The 24298-nt window shown below is 44.9% G+C and overlaps 1 protein-coding gene across 16 annotated transcripts in view; it reads right to left on the reverse strand.

The window, feature by feature from the left end:
* Positions 1–24298, reverse strand: part of PCDH15 (protocadherin related 15) — a 526100-nt gene that overhangs the window by 22569 nt on the left and 479233 nt on the right. For 15 of the 16 annotated variants that reach the window (XM_027692924.1, XM_027692936.1, XM_027692923.1 and 12 more), the window contains 4 exons: positions 17802–18017; positions 13756–13844; positions 6058–6234; positions 682–900 (listed from right to left, as the gene is read on the reverse strand). In XM_027692924.1, coding sequence (XP_027548725.1) covers positions 682–900; positions 6058–6234; positions 13756–13844; positions 17802–18017 — 701 coding nt within the window. Of the gene's footprint in view, positions 1–681; positions 901–4532; positions 4673–6057; positions 6235–13755; positions 13845–17801; positions 18018–24298 lie in introns of those variants that run through there. The other variant, XM_027692935.1, reaches the window with a different exon arrangement.

Here is a 24298-nt window from a genome sequence, read left to right on the forward strand (position 1 = left end):
ATATATTTATAATTAAAAATTTTAAATATATATATTTATAATTAAAATTTTTAAATACATATTATAATTAAAATTTTTAAAATATATATGTATTTATAATTAAAAATATTAAATATACATATATTTATAATTAAAAATTTTAAAAATACATATATTTATAATTAAAAATTTTAAATATATATATATTTATAATTAAAAATTAAAAATATATAAGTCCATATAAAATGGACTCTTTATTTTATCAAGCTCCGCAGTTTGATTTTTGAGTCATCGATTGAGACAGCACCTTTCTCCTCAATTTTTTTTCCTTTGGCATGGAATTCAGCCCTGAAATTACCCCTGTGTTTCAAACACCTGGCTTTTGAGGCCGTGTTCTAAAAGCTCCCTGCCCCAGAAAGTACAACAAGACGCATCACACCGAGCACTGGCCAACTCTCGTGGGGAGAGGGGAGTTAAAAACAGGAATTAATATAGAAGAGAGAACGTATAAATATATATAATATCAAAATATATATAAGTATATATAAATATATATATAAAATATATAAATATGAAATGATATGTGTAATGCACATTGCTCTCGCTGCAAGGACGGATGGTGTTGGAGCGGTTCTACGCTACACGACCTCCCTACTGGGAAGGCTGCTGGCAGTGGGAGGGGAGGAAGAGGAGGTTACTCACTGCCTGTAGCTGACCATGACGATGAGGATGGCTGGCAGGCAGCACAGGATGATGATCACAGCCAGGGCCAGCAGCGCTCCCTCCGTGTAGCCCACGGCCTGCGCCTGCTTCTTCACGTTGGCCACCACGTCCGGCGTGCGGATCTCCAGGATTCGCCCGCCCTGCCCCAGGTAGGGCTGGAACTCCTTGTTGATATCCAGCAGTTTGCCATCCAGGAACCTTTGGAGGCGCAAAAGAGTTATGGTCAAGTTCATGAAGTGTGTTTGGGTGGCTGTGGTTGGGTCAATAACCTGGTCTTTAGGTATCGGCAATTCCTTGTAATCCCTGGAATGACTCCAAGGTACTTAATACCAGGACACAGTTTAAGCACTGAAAAGGAGGGGTGAGCTGAAGCTTATCCTGATTTCTAGGGGCTCAAAGTAGCATTGATTGTGCTCTTTCCTTCACTGGTCTGTCAGAGAGGATCAACCAGCCCTTCCTGAACACATCCCACTCCGGCCTAAAGATCCACGTGATCTTGCCCAGGCAGTGGTGGATTCCCCATCCTTGGTTCAAAAACCACGTGGATGTGGCACCTGGGGACATGGGTTTGTGGTGGCCTTGGCAGTGCTGGGGGAACGGTTGGAATTGATGATCTTGGAGGTCTTTTCCAACCTTAATGATTCTATTTTATGGGATTTCTTCACGACTGTGGTTGATGCTACTCTAAAAGCAGGAGGACTTCCCCCAGCTTCTTAGGGAAATCCTTTGGCTGGAGGGACAAAAAACACATTGGCCAAGGCTTTAACTTCTAAAGGAAAAGAAAAATCCTTGGATCACTCTGGAAGTGAGGAGTGAGTGTCTCACAAGCTGCCCAGCTAAAAAGACCAAAGTAGGAGGCAGTATTAGGATGGAGGATCCTTATGGCTCAGAGCTGTAGCAGGACCCCCACCTGGACAGGGGTTCTCCTGGGGAAAAATGATGTGTCAGAAAAAAACCCAGAAAAGATCAAATGAAAAACAACAGCTAAAAAAAATTTTCTGAAAGGATTTCTGCACATAAACTCCGAATGTCTAAAGACAGCCTGAAATAGTCTGGAATAGCTTGATTTCCTTAATCTGATCATCAGACAGAAACAACACTCCTCAAAAACCATTTCTTAACGGCAGTTAATTTCTTAAAATCGATTTCCTCTCTAATTAATTTACTCAGAAACCCTCACAGCGTTGTTTGCCCCTTGATTTCTTCCACAAAAATGCTCGTGGTGCTTGAGAAAAAATCCCTTTTCAAACCTAAAGGCAAACGAGACGCAAAGTGAGTCTAAACAGAGCCTCATTCTTCTGCTGCACACTAGATGTCACTGGTGCATGTCACACGTCCTTTGAGCTGGAAAAAGCATCCCAGCAGGACAGCATTAAATCTCTGGATGATTTTAACCATCTCTCCATTAAAATTCCCTCAGCATTTTCTTGACAAACCCTGTTTTAACAGGTTGTAACTCAAGCGTGAGCGTTTACTCCGTGATGGAACCTGACACGTTGTGCAGGAGATTCAGGCAGGGTAAGCAGTTTATTTTTAATGGTGGACATTTTCCACTTAATATATGCAGGAGAAATTTGCTGGATTCAACTGGTTTTTATGCTCCAATAAATCAAACTCTCTTTCCTATATAAAGACAGAAAAGGAGGCTGATCATTTCAGTTTGTAAAATTATCTCTAAGTGGCCTCAGAGTCTTTCAGGGTTCGTGGTAGAGGGAGGAAATAGCAAAGCACAGCTACTATTCAGGCTCAATTTTTGGGAGTAATCAGACAGATTTGGAGCAAAAGTCTGACCAGAAGCAGCTGGGGGGGCTCAGCCTGGAGAAAAGGAGGCTCAGGGGGGACCTTCTGGCTCTGCAAGTCCCTGACAGGAGGGGGGAGCCGGGGGGGGTCGGGCTCTGCTCCCAGGGAACAAGGGACAGGAGGAGAGGGAACGGCCTCCAGCTGTGCCAGGGGAGGCTCAGGTTGGCCAGGAGGAGGAATTTGTTGCTGGAAAGGGTGGTCAGGCCTTGGCAGGGGCTGCCCAGAGAGGTTTGGAGTCCCCAGCCCTGGAAGTGTTCAAAGAACATGTGGATGTGGCACTTGGGGACACGGATGAGTGGTGAACACAGCAGTGCTGAGTTCAGGGTTGGACTCGATCTTGGGAGGGTTTTTCCAGCCTTAATGACTCTATTTTATGAGATTCCTGATTAATGAAAATGGCAGGTCATCAGTCACAACAGTCGTAAGGAAAAACAGGAATCTCTCGTTGTGGATCAGTCTGACAGAGCACAGGACAGGGAAACTTCATCAGCTCTGGAGAGACACAGGTTTTCCCCCTCCGGCAGTGATGGCCACATCCATGATTTCTAAACCATGGCTTTGTTTTCCAGCCAAACTTTTTGCTGGAATTGTGATGGGATTAATATTAGGGATGATGGGAGCCTGACACACACCCTTTGGTTCAGTGGACGACTCTGCTCAGCCGGTGATGGGCCTGAGTTGCCAAGCCCACCCTTTCCCCCCATCTCCAGGGTAAATCCAAGAACCTGGGTCTGTATCCCTGAGACCTGTCTGTATCCCAGCAGAATTCCACCTGTGAAGGGGAACAGGTTGCTCCACTCTGTCCTCAACTTACCTCCTGTCCCACCTTCACAGGGGATTGTTTCAAACAGGGACAGCAAACTCTTAAATCAGGGCCTGCTCAATGTTTTAGGAGCAGGATCACAGCGGGGTGTTCCCAAAAAAGCCCATTCCAGGTATCTTCCAAAATACAATCACTTTGTAAACTGTGTTACAATCCCAGCTGGCAGAACTCCTGTGCTAACTCTGTGCTGTTGATACAGTTCTCTCTTCTGGACACATCATGGAATTGCTGAACACTTGGAAAATAACTCAGGTAAGTTTATATTCCTTATTGCCAATTCAATTTTTAAAACAGGAGGCTGAGTTTCTTTAGGACTTTCTCACCTTCCTCCCATCATCTCCAGTTTATTAAATGATCCTTTCTCCTATTGATCTCTTTGTCTGGTAGATCCAGAGCAGATTCCTGCCTGGCAGAAGGATGGTTGTGACTCACGGCTTCCCACTGAGGGCACAACCACTGTGTCCTGGGAGTGTGGCAGGAAGAACACGGAGCCATCCCTGGAAAATCAAACCTCCAGGAAAACGCTCACAGGAGGGATTTCTTTGTAGATTTGGGCATGTCCCTAAGCTGGGGCAAATCTCTGGTGGTTCACCCACTTGCTGGGGAAAACTTGGTACCTCCAGCTGTCAAGCTCCAAAACTCTCCCTCCTTACTCCAGGGAGCTGACACCTACTCACCTCTACCCTAAAGCCAGGAAAGCATTCCCTGGGATTTTCCTGATTTAAATATTTAAAAGCTTTTGAAGAGAGGAAAAAAAAAAAACCCAACAAAAAGCTGAGCGTGCAGGCACATGGAGCATTTTAATGAGGTTCCTTCTCAGCTGATCCTTCACATTTGAAAATCAGATTTTTAACCTATCTTAGCTCTCTTCTGCTCTGGGTATTTCACTGGACACATGAATGTCCCTAAAAGACATTCCCATATTTTCAAAGGGTCCCAAAAGGAAGAGGGACATTTTTGTTTCCTGACTGTGAAGAGAGTCTGCATCAGAAAAAATTTTTATTTTTTCATGGAATTCAATAATGTCCTTTTGACCTCGAGCATTTCTAAAGGGATCCCACTTCAGCCACTCTGAACTGGCTGTGACTGGAATAAAACAGACACCTCCAGGAATTTATAAAGGGTAAAAGTGGAAAAGCAATGATAAGGAGGGATCAGGAGATAGTCTGGATGCAAGGCAGCAAGGTGCTTTTTATTGAGACTCGTTTTGGGAGTGGGTTGGGCTGAAACAGGACAACTGCAAGCAGATTCACAGGCACTTTTCTTGGGAGATTAATGAGAATGGTTATCTATCTATCACAGATTTCTGCTGGCTGCCTGAATTTCCACTTCCACTCTTGAATAAAACTGGGAATAAAAACACAAAGACCCCATTCTGGGAAGGATCAGCAGTGGACACATGAACACAAACTCCCAGAGCATCACTGAGAACTAAAGAGACTGTGTGACCTAGCAGATACCCAAAACCAAATGCCAACGGGAGGAAGGAGGTTCTACTGCCACCCCTCTGAGAAGCTATTTTTAAAAATATTTTTTAAACTATTTTTATATAAAAATAGAAAATTTTATATAAAACCACAATTTTTTTTTTATATCCTTAGTTCAAAAAGTGATGCTGGAAGACTGGAGAGGCTTCAGAGACAACTTGAAGCGATTAAAACAATTTAAACACAGCCCAGAGTGCAGAGGTCAAGCAACTTCTCAAGAATAAAAATTTAGAGGACGATGTGATCATAAGCCTAGAGCTTGCTGGAACACAGAAATTAAAAGCACCAGTTGGATACTTCAGTTATAAGAAAACACTATGACTGAATCTACAGAAATTAAAATTTAAAAAAAAAAGGGAAAAAGACCTAATTTTTGTTGGGAAATTACACAGAGGTAATTGAGTGGTTTTCCTTGTGGAGCTGCTTTGTTGACAAGTTTGCTTTCCAACCAGAATTAATTTAAGGGGTTGCATGATCCTTATTACACTCGCTCAGACTGATCACAGGGATCTTTTCCAGCCTGTAAACTCTGAATATCTGCACAGCTTTAGTTCACCATAGTTCATCTGTACTCCACGAGGAGCTTGGGAGAACAAGGCCTTTTCCAACCATAGCCTGGCCCAGTTCTCACCAAGATAAAAAGCAAACACAAAGGTGAAATAAGGAAAAAAAAACAGAAGAGAGTGGCTGCTGTAGAAGAAAAGCCTGATTTGCATCTTGAAGGGCCTGATCTCCTCTGTGTGGGTACACCTGGGTCATGCCCCAATGTGCTTCAGACATTGCAAACCACCTCTGTTCCTTCCCCTTCCCTTCCTTCTCTTCCCACAAAAAAACCCAACCCCAGAACCCAGAAAGAAACAAAAAAGAAAAAAGTCAGTTTTCCAAATGGAAAGGGAAGGTCCAGCACTGCAGCAGCAAAGCCCTTGCCTGGACATCACAGAGGAGTGTTGGTACACAGGAAGGAAATTCCTTTGGAGGAATTGAAGCTGGGAGCTCCTGCACAGGGTGGCCCAAGTGTCTTGCAAGCTCTCATGGTGAAAATGTCTAAATCAGGGGATGGTTTAGCTCAAGGCAATGCACTGAACTGGTAAAGTGGTAAATCCCCAAGTTACAGAGGGTAAGGCCAGGCAGCAACTGCTTCCAGAGATTTCCCTACTCCTGTTACACTGAACCACTTCCCAACAGACCCACAGGCTTCCAACCAGGCCCCAGGAATAGAGGAGGAGCAAGGAATGAGACACTCACTTAAACAGTTCGTTCCTCATGATGGCCCTGTTGGTCTGCGGGTCGATGGCATAGACCATGAGGTCGGACTTGGTGTAATCCTCTTCGGAGAACCCGTCCCCAAACCTCCGCGCCCCGATGGATTCCACCACCACTGTCGCCCCGGGAATCTGGTCCTGGATGTAGCGTTCCAAAATCCTGCGGAGGAGACAGAGCCAGAGAGCTGCAGTGATTGGTTTGTGCTGCCCAAGGGCCACATGAGACCCCACGGGCTGAGGAGGACGGTGACCTTCAGAGCACTTTCTGAAAAGAATCTCTGCTCAGTGGAACCTCTTAAACGCTGAACTCCTGGGAAAAGCTCAGCAGTGTTTGGAGAGGTCATCAGGAACAGTGTCCTTAAGTCGAGCTCTCTGTATTTACGACCTCAGCTGAGTTTTAAATGGCTCATGGGAAACACCACCTATATTTCACACAAAGCCTCCCTGCCATCCTTTTATTAAGGTGTACTATTTCAGCACGTCCATTCCACCCTCACACGATAAATTTTCCCCTACAGAAACAACCACTCCAGTGACTTTCAACTGGATATTTCATCTGTCTCTCCAACATTTCAGGTGCTGCAACATCTGTGAGTTTTACAGGCAGAAGAAAATTGGAATATCAGGCTGACATGGGGAAAAAATGGAATAAAATAAACTGCAGCAGGAGTTCTACAAGCAGAAGGAAAAAAAGGCCAACAGAACTCAGCAGCAGCTCGGCCCAAAATAACAACAGCATAACAATAACAACACCCAGACTTGCTAATGGTCTGGTGAGGTTTCCAAGCTGGGGCCAAGAAGGGTTCCCTTGAAGCCCTCAAAGACAGTTTTATAAACAAAGGCATAAAAGCAAATATCAGCAACACAGGACACATGGGTAAAAAGGTATGGAGACATAAACCAGAGAATTTGGAAGTTTAAATGCTCCATCTAAACTCCCGGGAGTTATAAATAAATACAGAATTTCCTAGACTAATTTATGTGATCAGGGTATCAAATCCAAAAGCAGCAGCTGAGCTGGGAGGCAAAAGCAAGGGAAGCAGGGGGAACAAGCTGACTGATTGAGGCATCAGGATCAAGGATGCATCAGGGTGTGGAGGAAGACAGATCTCTCAAAAAAGGACACCAGTGACTTTAGGAAGTCACTTGTTTGACACAAAACCTTCTGCAGTTGCTGAGGTTACATTTTGCTGCTGGTTTTTTCCTGACACAAGATTTCCAAAGTAACACTGTCAAGGCAGCGTCACCAGCTCCTAATTTTTCATCTCTCCTCTCTTTGTGGAAATTTAGCCTGCCTTTAAAACAGCATCTTTTCTGAAATATTTTGAAAAATCCAAGTCTGTCAGAGCCAGGTCTCAGCCTAGCAGTGAATATATACTGTAATGCAGAGAAAATAGAGATACAGATTGGCTGCCATGCTGCTGGTTGACTGGTGTCCTCTAAACAAGCACTCCTGTTGTTTGCAGATAGGGTAAACTCTACTTATCTCTGCTTCTGGAACGCTCTTCACTGGCAGCCAAGGTGATAACCTGTCACAGACACCTCGGGAACAATAATTCTCCCAGGTAAAACTTGACAGGACAAATCTGGGATATGCAGATTATTGTAAAAAAAAAAGCCCCAGCGAACATTGTGTGAATGGAAATGGCTGAAAGAACCTAAAGTCCTTAGAAGGGTGTTTTGCAAAAGGATTTAGATAGACCAAGTAGGTAAAGGATTTGCCTCCCTAATTACCATACAAACATCTTCTCTTGCAGCAGGCAGGGGATGTTTTTCACAGTATCCCAGAATCATCCAGGTTGGAAAAGCCCTCCCAGCCCATGGATCCCCCTGTGCCCGATGCCCCCCTTGTCCCCAGCCCAGAGCACTGAGTGCCACGGCCAGGCCTTCCTGGGACATCTCCAGGGATGGGCACTCCAAACCTCCCTGGGCAGCCCCTGCCAAGGCCTGACCACCCTTTCCAGCAACAAATTCCTCCTCCTGTCCAACCTGAGCCTCCCCTGGCACAACTTGAGGCTGTTTCCTCTTGTCCTGTTGTGTTTCCTTGCCCAGAACTGTTATTACAGCCCAGACAGAAACGCTCCAAAAGGTTGGAAGGTTATAACGTGGGGTCACTTGGAGCAGAATTGGTAACAACATTCCCCTTCCTCAGAAACTCCTGACATCCTGCTGGAATTCATTGCCTTTGAGAATCTCTTTGTCTAAAACATGATTAAAATTGAAGAACAAACAGCACATTCTGGACAAGGAATGGAGGGACAGGACAAGAAGGAATGGCTTCCCACTGCCAGAGGGCAGGGTTAGATGAAATTTTGGGAAGAAACTCCCCACCCTCACAGGGAAGGATTTCTTCCCAACATCCCATCTAAGTTGTTTAGTAATTTGACAGCCTCTTATGCTTCTGGAGCACATAAAATAGTTTAAGAAATTAAAAAAAAAACACCCCCAAAACGTTCTTCCTTTCAGGACTCAAATAAGTGGTACCATAGACTTGGAGTCAGCAGTGTCAAAGACTCAAGATCCTGCATCATTTTTGGCTGAAATTCTACCTCCCAAACATAATTTAGTTAAATAGTGTATGATAAATTCATGTTCCAAGTATTTGAAAATGCAAATTTGGCAACAATGCACAGATGAGAGCTCTGCCTGTCCACAGCAGTGCAGACTTTTCAAGTGCTTTCATTAACTCTTCCATTTTGCTCCACTTCAGCCAAATTCTGGCTGCGTGATTTTTGCAAGGTTAATAATTGACAAGTAACCAGCTGGATTTTCAGCTGTACCTTCCCAAACAGACAAGGATCAATTCCAGCCCCTCCTGTGAAGTCAGTGACAGATTTGGGGGCGATGCACTTGAGCTCCCAAATGCCTTATTACAGCACACAAAGAGCACAGGGCAGGCTCTACACTTTCTGTGGCCCCTGGGGTTTATTTCAAGCCCAAGAACAGCCCTTCTTTATAAAACAGCCTTTCACAAAGATTATTTCTAGTTTTTTAGGCCTGTGTCTGGCAGGAAGGAGCAGCACTGAGCCAATTTCCTCTGCATAAAACAACATCCATAATATTTAGAAAACAACCCAGAGCCAATGTCTTTATACCCACTTATCCTAATCCTATAAAAGCATAGGATCATGAATTGTTAAGGCTGAAAAAGACCTTTAAGATTCAAGCCTGATCATCAACCCAGCACCACCACAAGCATACTGGATTGCACTCTGCAAAGGAAATTTGTTTTTTAACATACTGCTAGAATTCCTTTCCTTCTCCTTGTGCCCATCCTGCATATCCCTGCCCTCCAAAAACTCTACACACACTCCAAGTCTGTATTTCAGCATCATTTGTCCCAGGCACAGGAGGAACATGACGCTCACCCCGAGAGTGACACAGAGACACCTCGGCTCTGGCCCAGAGGAGCATCTTCACATCTCAGCACAAAAGGGCTTTTCCTGCAAGAGTCAGCAATTCCAGGCTGGAGCAGGAGTTTACAGCTTTATCCAGGAATCCATGCACTGCATTACAGTGCTTTGGAGAGATCCATTAACACAACAGCCCCGGGGTTACAGAGGGCAGAGTGCTGAACCAGGGCTTCCTGCCTGGCACCGGCACAGCCAGTGGGAAAGCTGGAGTTGAGTAAGTTTTGGTCTCTATTACCTGACTCAGTAAAGGTGGCCTGCTGTTATTAATCATCCTGATTCCAGCAGACAGAGGCTGAGGGATGGAATGGGCTCTGTTAACACTGTACCAGGCTCCAGGACACACATTGTCCCCGAAAAGCCAAACACAGGCTGGATATGAAATAGGACGCAGCTGGTTGGTGGCAAATGTCCCTCTAATCTATTTATTTTACGTAATTAAATCTATTTAATCTAATGAAATCAATTCTTTGATTATCTAATCTACTTCTTTCCTAATTTGGCAATTTAATTTAGAATGAAACGACACAGGGCAAGGAAGTGACAGAGGAAAAAGGAAGGGGAGGTGGAACCAAGGGCCAGGAGCAAAATGACCCCAAAAAAGTTCCTGTCAGAGAGTGCTGAGGCAAAGAGCAAAGCAGCTCTAGCAGTACCTGGGTCTCAAAAGCATCTCCTAAAGGGGAGGAAACCAAGTGCTGGCCGTGGCCAATGCTGAAGGACAAGTTCAATGCCACCAGCCCAACAGAGAAAAGGTCCAGCCACCTGTAATTAGACTTAATTCGGTAATTACAGGGCAAAAATCCTAAAGAATAATACTTCTCCTATGGGAAAACTGAGGAGTCTGAGTGATTTATGCACCTCAACTGCATCCAGCAGCTGAGACATGCAAATTTTCTACCACTTCATGGACTGTGGAGGAGAAAAAAACCACAACTGCAGGGAAACCATCCCCATTCAGAAGCATTTCCCTGCAGAAGCACCGTGTGTTCCAGCTCCTAGACATAAAATTTATTATCTCATATGCTATGATTACACATAAAATTATATATGATGCACAATGTACATGTGATGTATATTAGGCCCTATAATTTATAGCAATATTTATTGCTGTAATATATAATATAATATCTCTTTTAAGTGCAACCACAGTTTCTCTGCATCAAAGCAGAGCTCCTGTGAGGGATGATGGCAGTCAACTTTATATATGCAAACCATTAAGTCAGCAGCTTCAGTGTTCATATTCCAAAACACTCCCTCAGTGACATCTCCAAAGATCAGCATTTGATTTTACATTTGGATTTTCAGGGAAAAACCTTCCTGGTCACTTTTAAACCATGTTAGAGGGTTCAGCCTGGATTTTCTTTAACTGAAGAGAGAGCAGAGAGGGGGTGGAGTGTCCTCCCTGGGGATATTCCAGAGCTGTCTGGACACACTCCTGTGCCGTGTGCTCTGGGCTGGCCCTGCTGGAGCAGGGAGGTGGCACCAGATGCCTGAAGGGGCCAAAAACCAGCTCTCAGTAACAGAAAGCTTGGTAAATTTGAATCATAAACCTTGGAAAACAAGAGCTGACAAACATCTCATGATCTGAAGAAATTTGGACCCTTGTCCAAATTCCTGAGACCTGTTGATGTGCAACCCGGAGATATAAACCTGGATCCAAGCAGAATTAAGAAAGGACTTTTTGAGATGATTGTTAAAACCATGTCTAAACCCCTGTAATCCCTCTATCCCCCACGTAATCCTGCTTGAAGAAAAATTAACTATTTGGAAATTGCAGCAAAAACTTGCATAACTCCCTAATTAACATAGGTTGTCCCCTTCATTAACATATTCATCCCCAATGCCTTTAAAATTGTGTTCTCGTGTTCAATAAAGCATTCCAGTTTTCCCCATGCTGGAATTATCTAGTTTTTATTTTTCAGACTGCCACTGATGCCCACTGTGGTCCCTTCCAGCCTGACCTGTTCTGTGACTGTATTTCATCAAAACACTCATTTTAAGCCACTCCATTATTCCATTTCAGAGCAAATGATGCGACATCTCTAGACAAGAGTACAGAGGAATTTATTCCACAAGACACTTCTATTACCTGCAGGAGGAAATCCAGGTCTCTCTGGGCAATGTGGAGTATCTGACTTGAGGCAGAGCTTTAAGCTGAATTCACATGAAAAGTAAAGAACTAAATGCTCTGAGAACAACACTGGCTATTTAATTCCAGCTGAATTTCAGGACTGGGACTTGATGATGCCTGTGGGTGCCTTCCAAAGGAGGATATGTTATGATCCTATGAGATGCTGATCCTTGCCCATCCAGCAAACACTCCCAAAAACTTCCACATTTACAGAACACTGTGTCATCTGCTTCCCCCAAGTTTTCTGAAGGAGAGGAACACACACTGAATTTTCCACTAAGCCTCAGCCTAATTTCTCTGCCACCTCCTGTAGCAGCCAGAAAGGGATTTACCTGCACAGCCACAATGACAGTGGGTGAGGAAATGGCAAATGTGACACTGATGTTCAGTCCAGAGGATGTGAAAGGAAGATGTGCCCATTGTATCCCTCAAAAAGCTTCAACTCCTGAGCCAAATGGACAGCGAGGCTTTAAATCTTCTCTTCTCTGCTGTGCTTTCTTTATGTGGACCATTAACCCCCACACATCTCTGGGCTGTGCTGAGTAAGCCTTTCCAGTGTGGAAAACACTGAATTATGTATCTCTTGATACCTCATAACCCCTGGTAAAAAACCTCCCCAGGCAGCTGGGGAGATCCTGATATAATTTGTTCTACGAAGTGGTTTAAACCACTATTTATTTTACGGTGAAAAATCACTGTAATGTCAAAAATGACCCAACTACCCTCTCTTCCCTAACATTCCCCATCACCAAGTGCTGCAATTGCTGGGTAAATGTTATATTTTCAGGGATTAATATTTAGAAAACGAGAGGAGAAAGAGCTGAGTAACCTCTGTAGTGACTCATTCAGATCACAGATCACAGAATGGTTTGGGTTTGGAAGGGATCTAAAAGACCATCTAGTTCCAACTCCCCTGTCACAGACAGGGACACCTTCCACTAGACCAGGTTAACAATACAGTCTTTTCATCTGTTAATGAATTACACATTCCAATTTTATAAATTAGTGCATTATTTGAAGTGGCCAAAGCACTTCAGTCTGAGAAGCTCTCCAAATAACTTGGTTTCCCTTTGCCCATGGTTATATCTTCTGTCCTTGAAAACTTATTCTTAGATAAGAAATTCTTTGGTTGCACTTGCTTGCTCATGGTGTTTGTGAAGGTAAAGACTCCCCAAGCTGATTTTGGGAACTCAAAGCCTGGCCATGATTTTTCTTTTTTTAGACTTTGTACTCACTCAAAAACTCAGTTCCCTGTGAAATACAGATTCATGGGATCATTTAGGCTGGAAATGACCTCTAAGGTCACCAAATCCAACTGTCACCCCAGAACCATGTTCACCACTAAAACATGTCCCAAGTGCCACATTCACATGTTTTTTGAGCAGTTCCAGAGGTGGAACTGCCCTGGGCAGCCCCTTCCAATGCTTAACCACCCTTTCTGTGAAGAAATGGTTCCTCCAATCCAACCTAAACCTTCCCTGGCACAGCTTGAGGCTGTTTCCTCTCACCCTGTCCCTTGTTACCTGAGAGAAGAGACTGACCCACCCCCATCAGAACCTCCTTTTAGGAAGTTATTCCTAGTTCTAGGAAATGGGATCCATGTGAATGAAGCCTATTGCCTGAACAACTTATTAGTGCTTCTGATGTTAGAAAAGGGGTACGCGTCCTAAATCTCCAGGAGCAAATACACTGGTAATTTTTCCTAGTCCCGGGAAGCCGTGAGCCATTCACTGCTTTTCCAATGAGGGATTGCATCATCAATCCCAAGGTATTTCAAATTCCATGGAGAATTAAAGGTACAACAACAGGATGGATGGACCAGACCTGTGAAAATCTGAGAAGTGCCTCTCATTGCTGATTAAATGGACAAAAGATCACTTATAAACTATTTCCTATGGTATTTTCTATCCCACATTGTCCAATCCATGGTTTTAAGACCCCCAAGCACACAAAATTGTCTCCCAAAAAGAAGCCAGAAGTGCAAGCCTGGCTCCTGGAAGCTGATGATGCTGTGGTGCCTGAGTGCAATTACTGGATCAAAAGGATTTTAGCTGGTTTCAAATATTTCAGCACTCCCTGCTGGATCTAATCCCAAACCCAGTGAACTGTCTGATATTTGTACAGGAAAGAAATTAATTACCCTATGAGCTGATCTTTGTTTTGCTCCACGAGGGTGGGAGGAACGTTGGAGACGATGACTTGCATGTCCAACTGATTGACCACAGAGACCTGGAAAGAAAAGAGGGAAATTCAGTCGGCACTGCCAGGCACAGCGTCCTCCCCACACACCAAGAATGGAATCATCACCTCCCTGCCTCCACAGCCAGGCACAGATTCCTCCTTTTAATTCCAAACAGGGGAGCTGGGAAACCTCTCTTTGCTTGGCAGCCAAAAGCCATAAACATCAGGTGAAGATTTAACCAGAGCTGTGATTGCAGCTCTGCGTCAGAATTAGAGATTCTTAAGGTGGGGACTGCAAAAACCTGTTCTTCCTAGTTTAGACTTCACTCCCAGAATCACAGATCTCCCAGGGGCCATGTCCAAAATTACTTGTGAGCATCCTGATGACAGGAAAATCCTGCCCTGCAGACATGCAATGTGCACCAAGGTAAATGGAAATAAAAGATTAATTCAACTAAATCAATGATATTTTGTTAGAAAACCATGAAGGAAATTGTTTGCTTACTTTGAAGTTACCAGAGAAAGTTTTTATTTTAATCTCCAATTGCTTTAGCCTCTCCCTCTATACATCATAAAACTGTTCATAACTGTGTATATTTTACAGTTGAGCTCTTTCCTTAAAAAAAAAAAAAGGAAAAATGCCTCTAATCCACTCAATACTTGTGTGCTTTGCTGAAATAAAATTAAATTCCAGTTTTCCACCAAAGCACAGAACAAATCTCTGGAATTGGCATTTTCTACTACAACGTCAGGCTGGACAGTCAGTGTGCAAAAGGGACACTGAGCTATGTCCTCCTCAATCCTGGGAAGGATTCTGGAGGAAAATTTGGAAAAGTAGGGCCAGTGTGAAACCTGATAAATTTAAAAATCAAGAATTAAGTTGATTCTAAAAGAAAGAAAACAACGCCTGATTTTCAAAAGAGGAGCCTGAGCCCTGTAATCACTGCAGCAGCAAAGCCACAATACCCTTCCACATCAAACACTGATTCACCAGCTTTGAAGCTTAATTCAACTTTAAATATTTAAATGTTCTTGAAATGTCATCAAATGCCCCGATCAGGCTTCTGTGTAAGAAGAACAGAATTATAATGAACTCCAAATAAAATTTAGACTAAAATCATGCAACGGAACTCTAACAGAATGATCAATTTAATAGAATTAATGATATGAGCCAATTCAAGCAACCACTGTGCTCCATATGCTGAGTGCTGCATAAAGACAACACTGCAGACAAAGGTAATAGTTCTTTTCACATTCCAGGAATCACAATTATCACCACTTGTTCCTACACAAAAACATGGATAAACACATTAATGACAAGCTACAGGAAACCAAGGGTGTTGGACAAAAATCAAGCAAAATTGGAGGCTTCCAGAGGAAACTTGCTTATTATCCACATTTGTAAAGGCAGGGAAAGCATAAAATTGTTGATAAGCACCAGCCCATAAGCGATACCCCTTTGATCCCAAGATTCATTCATTAGGTAGTTCCCAAGTTTTAAATCAAGGCAGAGCCTACAAAGAGTCTGGATCATTATATGGCACCAAGGGATTCCTGGGAGTAGCTGATGCTGAGAGCTGAATGAGGAAGGGGCCTTGCAACTCCCCAAACCCCATTTGATTAAAGATGAAATCCACGATATCCTGTTAAGATAACTATGACATCCTATCTTATGATAGTGAATATTCACTATCTACACTTAGTACCTTTAAGTGCTTCCTTGCAGCAAACTCATTTTAAAATGTAATTTCTTATTTCTTCCTGTTCTCTCACGGAGGCTTAAAGAGGGAAATGCCATCAGATGGAACCAAACTGTCTCCCCTCAGATGTCTGACTCGAGCCATCAAGCCAGTTCCAGCCATCGGGAGACCCCCAGTGTCCATCACATGGACTGTCTCCACCAGCATGAAGACCTTTAACCAGTGGATTTGGCAGGTCATGGTGCCCACAGAGCTGTGCCAGGCTCTGGGGAAGCTCCTGGTTTCAATTCTGGAGGATGCCTTGCTCAGGTTCTTCCTCTGGTCGTGTCCTGCCTCTTCCCCCCAGACCTCCTCCCAGTGCAGTCCTGTCTCCTTCCCCCACATCTTATTCACTTGCACAAGAGTAACTAAATCCATTTCCCATTTCTCTGTGCACTTCTTGAGCTGAGACTGAAAGAAAGAACACCTGCCAGGCTGAGCCACAGGACAAATCCTGTCCAAATCCTGAGAAAGGATCTTCACATATGGATCTCACTTGGGCCATAAAATCAGAGTATCACAGAATGGTTTGGGTTGGAAGGGACCTGAAAGATCATCCAGTCTCACTTACTGCCATGGGCAGGGACACCTTCCACTAGCCCAGGTTGCTCCAAGCCCCGTCCAACCTGGCCTTGGACACTTCCAGGGATCCAGGGGCAGCCACAGCTTTTCTGAGTAACCAGAGCCAGGGCCTCCCCACCCTCCCAGGGAACAATTTCTTCCCACTATCCTGTGAAACCCTACTCTCTGGCAGTGGTAAGCCATTCTCCCTTGTCCTGGCATTCCAGGCCCTTGGAAATAGTCCCTCTCCATCTTTCCTGCAGCCCCTTCAGGCCCTGGAAGGTCACAATTGGGTCACCCCAAAACTTCTCCTCTCCAGGCTGAACAATCCCAACTCTCCCAGCCTTTCCTCCCAGCAGAGCTGCTCCAGCCCTCTGATCCTCTTGGACTCTTTCCAGCAGCTTCATGTCCCAACTTTCAGTGGGATGGTGTTGATCTCTAATTGTATCTCCAGCCACTCTCGGCTTCCACGCCTTGCTCAAAGACAGTGGGTGCACTGCCCATCACTCACCCAGACAACCTAAAGGGACCTCTATAAATTAATGAGACATCCTTCACTTTCTAATTTAAATGTCAATACCTTCTGGCTATATTTTAATATACCATTACTGCCCAAATTGCCTGAGGGTGCCCTATCATTTGGGGAGGTCAAGCATGAGGACGTCATACATTATGTTTATTTGGTGAATCCCTGCATAACTCAATGCCCCAAGTGTTATGGTTCTCATCTGTATCATTTGACAGTGTTCCCATGAAGTGGATAATGCACTTCATCCCTGCCACATTATGCTAATATTAAGCCAATCCATCATGTTATATGGGCTTTAAAGAAATTTAGCTCTGATGGTTCCCGTGACTGGACTAAGTCAATGCCCTTTACACAGCAAAAACCCGCGAGCTCGAGGCCTCAGGTTGGTGCCAGCTCTGAAACAGGGCTTTCCTGGAAACTTGGAAGTACATTCTCAGCCCAAAATTATTCCTTGAGGCTCCCTTTAGACATGAGCAAGTAAGATGTGGCCAACTAAGATGTGGTCAACTAGGACGTGGCAGCTGGGACGTGGAGCCATGGAATCACAGAATGGTTTGGGTGGGAAGGGACCTTAAAGACCATCCAGTTCCACCCCCTGCCATGGGCAGGGACACCTTCCACTAGCCCAGGTTGCTCCAAGCCCCGTCCAACCTGGCCTTGGACACTTCCAGGGATCCAGGGGCAGCCACAGCTTCTCTGGGCAACCTGTGCCAGGGCCTCCCCACCCTCACAGGGAAGGATTTCTTCCCACTATCCCACCTAACCCTGCCCTCTGGCAGTGAGAAGCCATTCCCCCTTGTCCTGGCACTCCAGGCCCTTGGAAATCGTCTCTCTCCATCTTTCCATCTTTCTTGCAGGCTCCCTTCAGGCCCTGCAAGGCCACAATTCAGTCATCCCAAAGCTTCTCCTCTCCAGGCTGAACAATCCCAACTCTCCCAGCCTTTCCTCCCAGCAGAGCTGCTCCAGCCCCCTGACCAACCTGCTGCCTCCTCTGGACTGGTTCCAACACGTCCTAAAACCCTTTGCTTTAAAAAGGCAAAAGCTTTATTCCAGTGACTTAAAAAATTAAGCACACACAGTTCATGGCTTTTCTATAGGTCTGCCTGGAATTAAACTTTACGTGGTGGTTAAATTTCCTCAGGAATTATTCTGTAACGATGCCTGGCTCATACTTACAAGCACCTCTGCTTTGCTGCTCAGTCCTTTTCCATAATTGTCAGTGGCAATGACCTGGAACTTGAAATAGGATCTCCTCATGTTTTTGAAGAGCATTGCAGTTTTGATCAGCCCCGTGTAAGCTTCAATCACAAAACCTTCTTTGCCATCCTTGATGGGGGGAATGATGAGCCTGTACTGCATGGCACTGTAATTCCCAGTGTCTTTATCATCAGCCTGATGGGGAAAAGAAAACAAGCAGAGGCAAACAAGGTAAATATGCAGGCAAGGAATCATTAACCTTGTCCTTTAAATAAAGTTACATATTGGTCCAGCAAATTTCTTCCACTCTGACATTTAAAACATTAGATCCCAGAGTGCAGATATTGCTGGTGCTTTAAATGGTTCATTTAACTTTGCTGCTCACAGTTTTGCTTTTCCAGCAATTTCTTTCTCCTCTGTTGGCACTAAACTGCTCCAAAAGAAAGAAAAAAAAATTAAAAAAAAAAAAAGAAGACTGTTCAAGTCTGCAACAATATGTAAGAACAGTTCAATTCTGAGAAACCTCCACTGCCAAATTCTTGTTGAAAATTCAATATCAAAGAAAAAAACATCCCAGCAACTCATTCACAAACTTATACAATGAGAATGTTCTCCCTCTTCTTAGAGATATTCTGCACAGGTAGTTTTGGAGCAAATAAATACATTTTTTTATTGAAAACAGAAAGGAATGAGTGGCATTCCTGCCCTGGTGCACAAGGGACCTGCTGTGCAGACCCAGAGCTGCCCTGGTACTGTCCTGTTGCTGATTTAGGATGCAGACCTGGCATCCACCAGGCAGCCCTGGGAGCTCTTATTCCACCTTCCTTGTGTCTGCCAACCCTGGGTAGCCCCATCCTGGCCTCTCCAGACCCATTCCTTATGCTCCTGTTCAGCAGCCAGGAGCTGTGTTCAGAGGGGAGTGTTTCTGAGGACCCTTCCAAGGCTTTCCCGTGCTCCATGTGGGAAGGGTCAGCGAGATGGAAGTTAATTACTGCCTGTACATGGTGCACTCACCAGGCTTGGGCATCACCTCAGCATGTGGGACATCTCAGCAGCTATCACCAGCTTTTATCAAAGCCTTGGCACGGCTTCTAAACCTGTGGCTTAAGCTAATCCTGGAGAAAAAACAGCCCTGACTTCAAAAAAGGGGCAGGTCTTGGTGTAAAAACCATGTAAAATCCATGTAAAATCCCTACTTTACCTGATTTAAGAACAAAACATAATCACAATCTAGTCAGGGTTTGTGGCAGCGTTAAGAGTTCATACAATCACAGAACATCCTGAGCTGGAAGGGACCCACAAGGATCATCAAGTCCAACTCCTGGCCCTGCACAGACACCCCAACAATCCCACCCTGACCCTCAGAGCGTTGTCCAAACCCTCCTGGAGCTCTGGCAGCCTTGGGGCTGTGCCCACTGCCCTGGGGAGCCTGGGCAGTGCCCAACCACCCTCTGGGGGAAGAACCTTTCCCTGAGATAAAACCTGACCCTGCCCTGACACAGCTCCAGCCCTTCCCTGGGTCCTGTCCCTGGTCCCAGAGAGCAGAGATTGGAGCTGTTTGCCCTGATATGCCACTGCTGCTGAAAGGGCTTCATCTGTGCAAGGTCATTAAGCCTTCAGTAGGTGGCCATTAATCATCATTAATTGTTTCCTCACCAGCAGAGAACAACATCTTTACGGTGGAAATTTTTACTAACTCCTATTCTGTCTTCATTTTCAGATAATTTCCAGGGAACATCAGCGAGGAGACACACCGGATCCAGGTACTCAGAGCTGGATGTGCTCTCCATGCTACTCCAACTCCTATCAGCCCAGATGGAATAGAGAGAACTATGCAGCACTTAAATGATAATATCCAGCCTGGTTTAGCTGGAGACAGCAAATACTTTTCAAACAGCACATCACAGAGCTGCAGAGCTGCCCAAAAATGAGCTCCCACAATGACACCGGCTGTCAGTCATCACCGAGACAGGACTGCTTGAAATGGTCCTCACATCCTCTGGGAATATTTTGTTTGCCTCTAAATTGATAAAGCTTTATCCAGCTTGGCTACCAAAAGCATAAATATAAAATGTGTTAAATTGCTTTTGTTCTCTAGCTCCGGAGCTTGCTTTTAAAAATCAAGATTACTGCCTCTTGGGTGATCTCAACCCCCTTTATTAGTGTTTTTAGGAAAGATGGGGGGGGTTAAAAGCTTTCTGAAATGTACCCCATTCTGTCAGTCAAAAAAGTAAAGATATCAGTGAGCTTTTCCAGAGCACTCCTGCTTTCCAACTGGCACAGGGAAATACAGCCCCAAAACATCCTGGAGCCAGCAGGCAGGAGCTTGACAGGTGGATATCAGGACTAGGCAAATTTTTGGCTTTCCTTTGACAATTAAATTCTGAAGGAAGAACTGAATGTGAAAGCAGGCTGTGCTATAGAATCATGGAATGGGAAAAGACCTCCAAGACCATCCAGTCCCCCCTGTGCCCGATCCCCACCTTGTCACCCCGCCCAGAGCACTGAGTGCCACATTCAGGCATTTCCTGGACACTTCCAGGATGGTGTCCGGTTCCCTGGGCAGCCCTTTCCAATGTTTAACCCCTCTTTCAGTGAAGAAATAATTTTCCCAAATATCCAACCTGAACACAAAGAAGTGGCTGGACCTAAACATCAGGTTGATATTTGGATGGGGAGAAAGCAAGACAGAAATTAAACCAGTACCTCAGCTGTGCCCAGCCTGGGACAGCCCCAGCCTCTCCTCCCAGGGATCCCTAAAAATCATGAATATATGATAACAATCAAATCTTTTGCTTCAAGTACCTGTTCTTAACCAAACGCCACGGAAATCTTCAAGTTACAACTAAAAGAGTTCACAGATTGCTACTCCTACACTATTACTACTAAAGTTACTCTTACTAAAACATTTCAAACCAGCCTGATAACAGAAATAAACCACCCTTGCAAACATGCAGATTGTTGGTTACAGAACCATTCAAAGCAGCTTCTCTGGGTGTTTATTCAGATCCATTTTGTCAATGTGCTGTAAGAGAGTTTTAGATCCTCCACAAACTCGGAGCTGAGGTCAGGGAGCCTCTGCCTGTGGTAGCTGGGGATACTGGAATATGTACAAGTAACAATTTATATTGATGCAGAGCAGGGAAATTTTTAAAATCATCACTTCCTTGCCTCATACTGACCAAATCCATGTGTGTGGGTCCAAGGGCAGGCAGGTCCTGGAGAGGGACTGTTTCCAAGGGATGGAGTGACAGGACAAGAGAGAATGGCCTCCCACTGACACTGTGCAGGGAGGGGGGATACTGGGAAGGAATTCCTCCCTGTGAGGGTGGGGAGGCCCTGGCACAGGTTGCCCAGAGAAGCTGTGGCTGCCCCTGGATCCCTGCAAGTGTCCAAGGCCAGGTTGGAGCAACCTGGGCTGGTGGAAGGTGTCCCTGCCCATGGCAGGGGGTGGGATGAGATGGTCCTTAAGGTCCTTTCCAACCCAGACCATTCTGGGGTAAGTTCAGCTTGTAGAACATAACTCAGGTTAAAGCCAGGAACAAAACAGAAAAGTCCTGGACAAACCCACAGGTTTACCCACAGTCCACTTGGCACGTTGGTAATGGAGCTGGGGGGGGAAAGACAAAGGTAATTCCTGTAAGCCCACACAGCATGTGTTTGAGCACGAGGCACAGAGCAGCAGGTGGAGCAGCAATATCTGATCCAGCTCCCTGAGGTTCAGCACTGTAGCGAGACAAGTTTCACAGTGACTGCCCAGCTAAGTGCCAAAGGCTCTCTGGAGGTGCCCTGTGGGATGAGCATTACACCCTTTCAATAAAAAGCCAATTTCTGTGGTAAAATGGATTTGTTAGCTTGGTTCAGCTGGGTCAGAAGCCTGTCATATTTGTAATATTAGCAAATTCTCTCTCAACAGAAAGATACGGCTTTAAATAGCAGCTTGTTCCAATAACACCAGAAATCAATGTCACCTTCAGCATTTCACCCGTGTCAGGGGGGGACTAAGGATAAAGAACATTTGGGTCCAAATGAAGGTATCCATTCCCCAGGCACAGACATTACCTGGAGTCAGCCTTTCTGAACAGCAGCACTCTGGAGTCACTGCTCAGAAGCAACGAGATCTTAGTTTTGCAGCTGAGTTTAACGCAGCAACCTCCAGTGAAAGAGGCATTTTAGAAGCTCCAACTTCTAAAATCCTGCAGCTCGGGTGCCCAAAGCTCGCAGACAGGCTACGAGTTAATTTTGCAGAAGTTCTGAGAACTCAGCATCACTCCAGAGCAATCAAACAGCCTCAGCATCGCTGCAGCTCAGGCCATTTCCCTCCCAGAAGCCATCGACACGGAGATGAGCAAAACAGGTGCAGAACAGCCCGGAAAAAGGATCAGATTCCAGTTTCAAATGTTTTAATTTTGTTGTTTCCATTCCCCCCCTCATCACTCAGACCTAACAACGCTTGGCACGAGGCTCAGCTCGGCAGGACCACCAGGGAGAGCTTGTGAGCCGCTGACAGGAACGTACCAAAGTTCCTTAACACACGGTAAGGATGTTTGCTGTTCTTGTAATTTGTCCTGAAGGTAAATATTTTTGACACTTCATTAGGAGGAGATCTACAGCATCTCAAGAGTTGCATTAGGACTGTCAAAGAAGAGAAAGAGCTACACTTAATCTTAATAGTACGGCAGCAAATCTGCCTTTTGTCATGTGCAAGAAATACAGATGTTTCCGAGACTCTGCTGTGATTGAGGGCTGATAAATATGGATGATGTCAGGAATTACCAGGCCAAATTCCACCCTCCTGGGACTGAGTGCAGGTGTGCCCACAATGAGGGAGTTTGGCTGGCATCACCTCCAGCTCTTACCCATCAGTGAGGGAATGGGTTCAAACTGAAAGAGGGGAAATTTAGGTTGGATGTATGGGAGAAATTGTTCCCTGGGAGGGTGGGGAGGCCCTGGCACAGGTTGTCCAGAGAAGCTGTGGCTGCCCCTGGATCCCTGGAAGTGTCCAAGGCCAGCTTGGAGCAACCTGGGCTGGTGGGAGGTGTCCCTGCCCATGGCAGAGGTTAAACAAGATGATCTTTTAGGTCCCTTCCAACCCAAAACCATTCCAGGATTCTATGGTTTATTGAAAAGTTACTGACAGGTTTTTTTTCATCATTTTACTGGGAGATATTTCTCTTGGAACAAGAAGACCAATAAGCCAATAATCCTTGGTATGGAAATATATAGGACTCATTAGAGCTGAGTCAGGCTGAAAATAAGAGATGAAAATACATGAGCCAAAAACTGGAAGCAATAGAGATCCCTTTAGTGGTGCCTCTGCAACCACTCACAGTTTGCCTGAGTATAGAAGTTTTTTCTGGTGTAATAAATAGAATCATAAAAGTTGGAAAAGACCTTTAAATTCACCAAGTCCAACCATCAACCCACCACCACAGTGTTCACCACAAAACCATGTCCCCAAGTGCCACATCCACATGTTTTCTTAACACTTCTAGAGGTGAGGACTTCACCACCTCCCTGGGCAGCCCCTTCCAATGCCTGACGACCCTTTCCATGAGAATATTTTCCCTAACATCCAATCTGAACCTCCTCTGGAACAACTTGAGGCCATTTCCTCTCATCCTGACTATTAACACAAGCCTTAGGTTCCACATGAGCCGTCCCTGAAGGCTGCTCAAATATCTCACAGCTGGGAATTCGGTGGGAAAAGGTGAAGTTTGAGGAGCAGATGCAAAGCTACAAATTTCTGAGGCAGCCAAAACCAAGGTGATGAGCAGGAGCTCAAAGGTGCTGGAGCCAGGGCAGAGTGTAAAAGAGCAGAGTAGTGAAGAAATACAGAAAAAAAAAAAAGGGAAAACTGCAATAGCTACAACAAACTTAGTGGCTTAAGTGTCTGTAAATCACCAAGTAAAACTGCCTCTAAAACAGGCCAGTGGCAGCTGTGGCTGCAGAACTGCAAATCTGCAACAATCTGTAAATTCCTGCCGGCAAAAATGGTCTTGTTCTAAAAGCAATTTTATGTGCCAGCAACTAATTGGGAACAGTTGAAGCCGCCATCTGCTAGGAAAGAAGGGAAAAAAGCCCTCAGCAGCACAGTCCCATCCATTTTCCATGCCCTGTTAGCATCCTCAGGCTCCTGATTAAGGGTGACCCTTCCAGGGAGACTGGGAAACGTTTAAAATTAACAATTGCATTTAATTCTAAGCAGCAAGTCTGAATTGAGCCCCCGCTGATAATGCTAAAAGCTGGAATCAGCCCATGGTTATGCAGCAGCTTGAGGAGTTACAGTCAGTGATGATTTTAATGCTCTTCCCAAACACAGCACTGGCAATTGTTGGTGACAATATCAGAGTGCTGTTGCCACGTGGGATTAATTTTACAAGTCTCCCTGGAGGAGGGGATAAGTGTCCAACCACAGGGTTGTGTTTGTGCAGCCACGTGGAGGCAAAGAGGAATTAATTTATGCTTTAAAAGCA

Source organism: Neopelma chrysocephalum, unplaced genomic scaffold, assembly GCF_003984885.1.
Source record: "Neopelma chrysocephalum unplaced genomic scaffold, ASM398488v2 Primary Assembly neopelma1_89, whole genome shotgun sequence".
Classification (NCBI taxonomy): domain Eukaryota; kingdom Metazoa; phylum Chordata; class Aves; order Passeriformes; family Pipridae; genus Neopelma; species Neopelma chrysocephalum.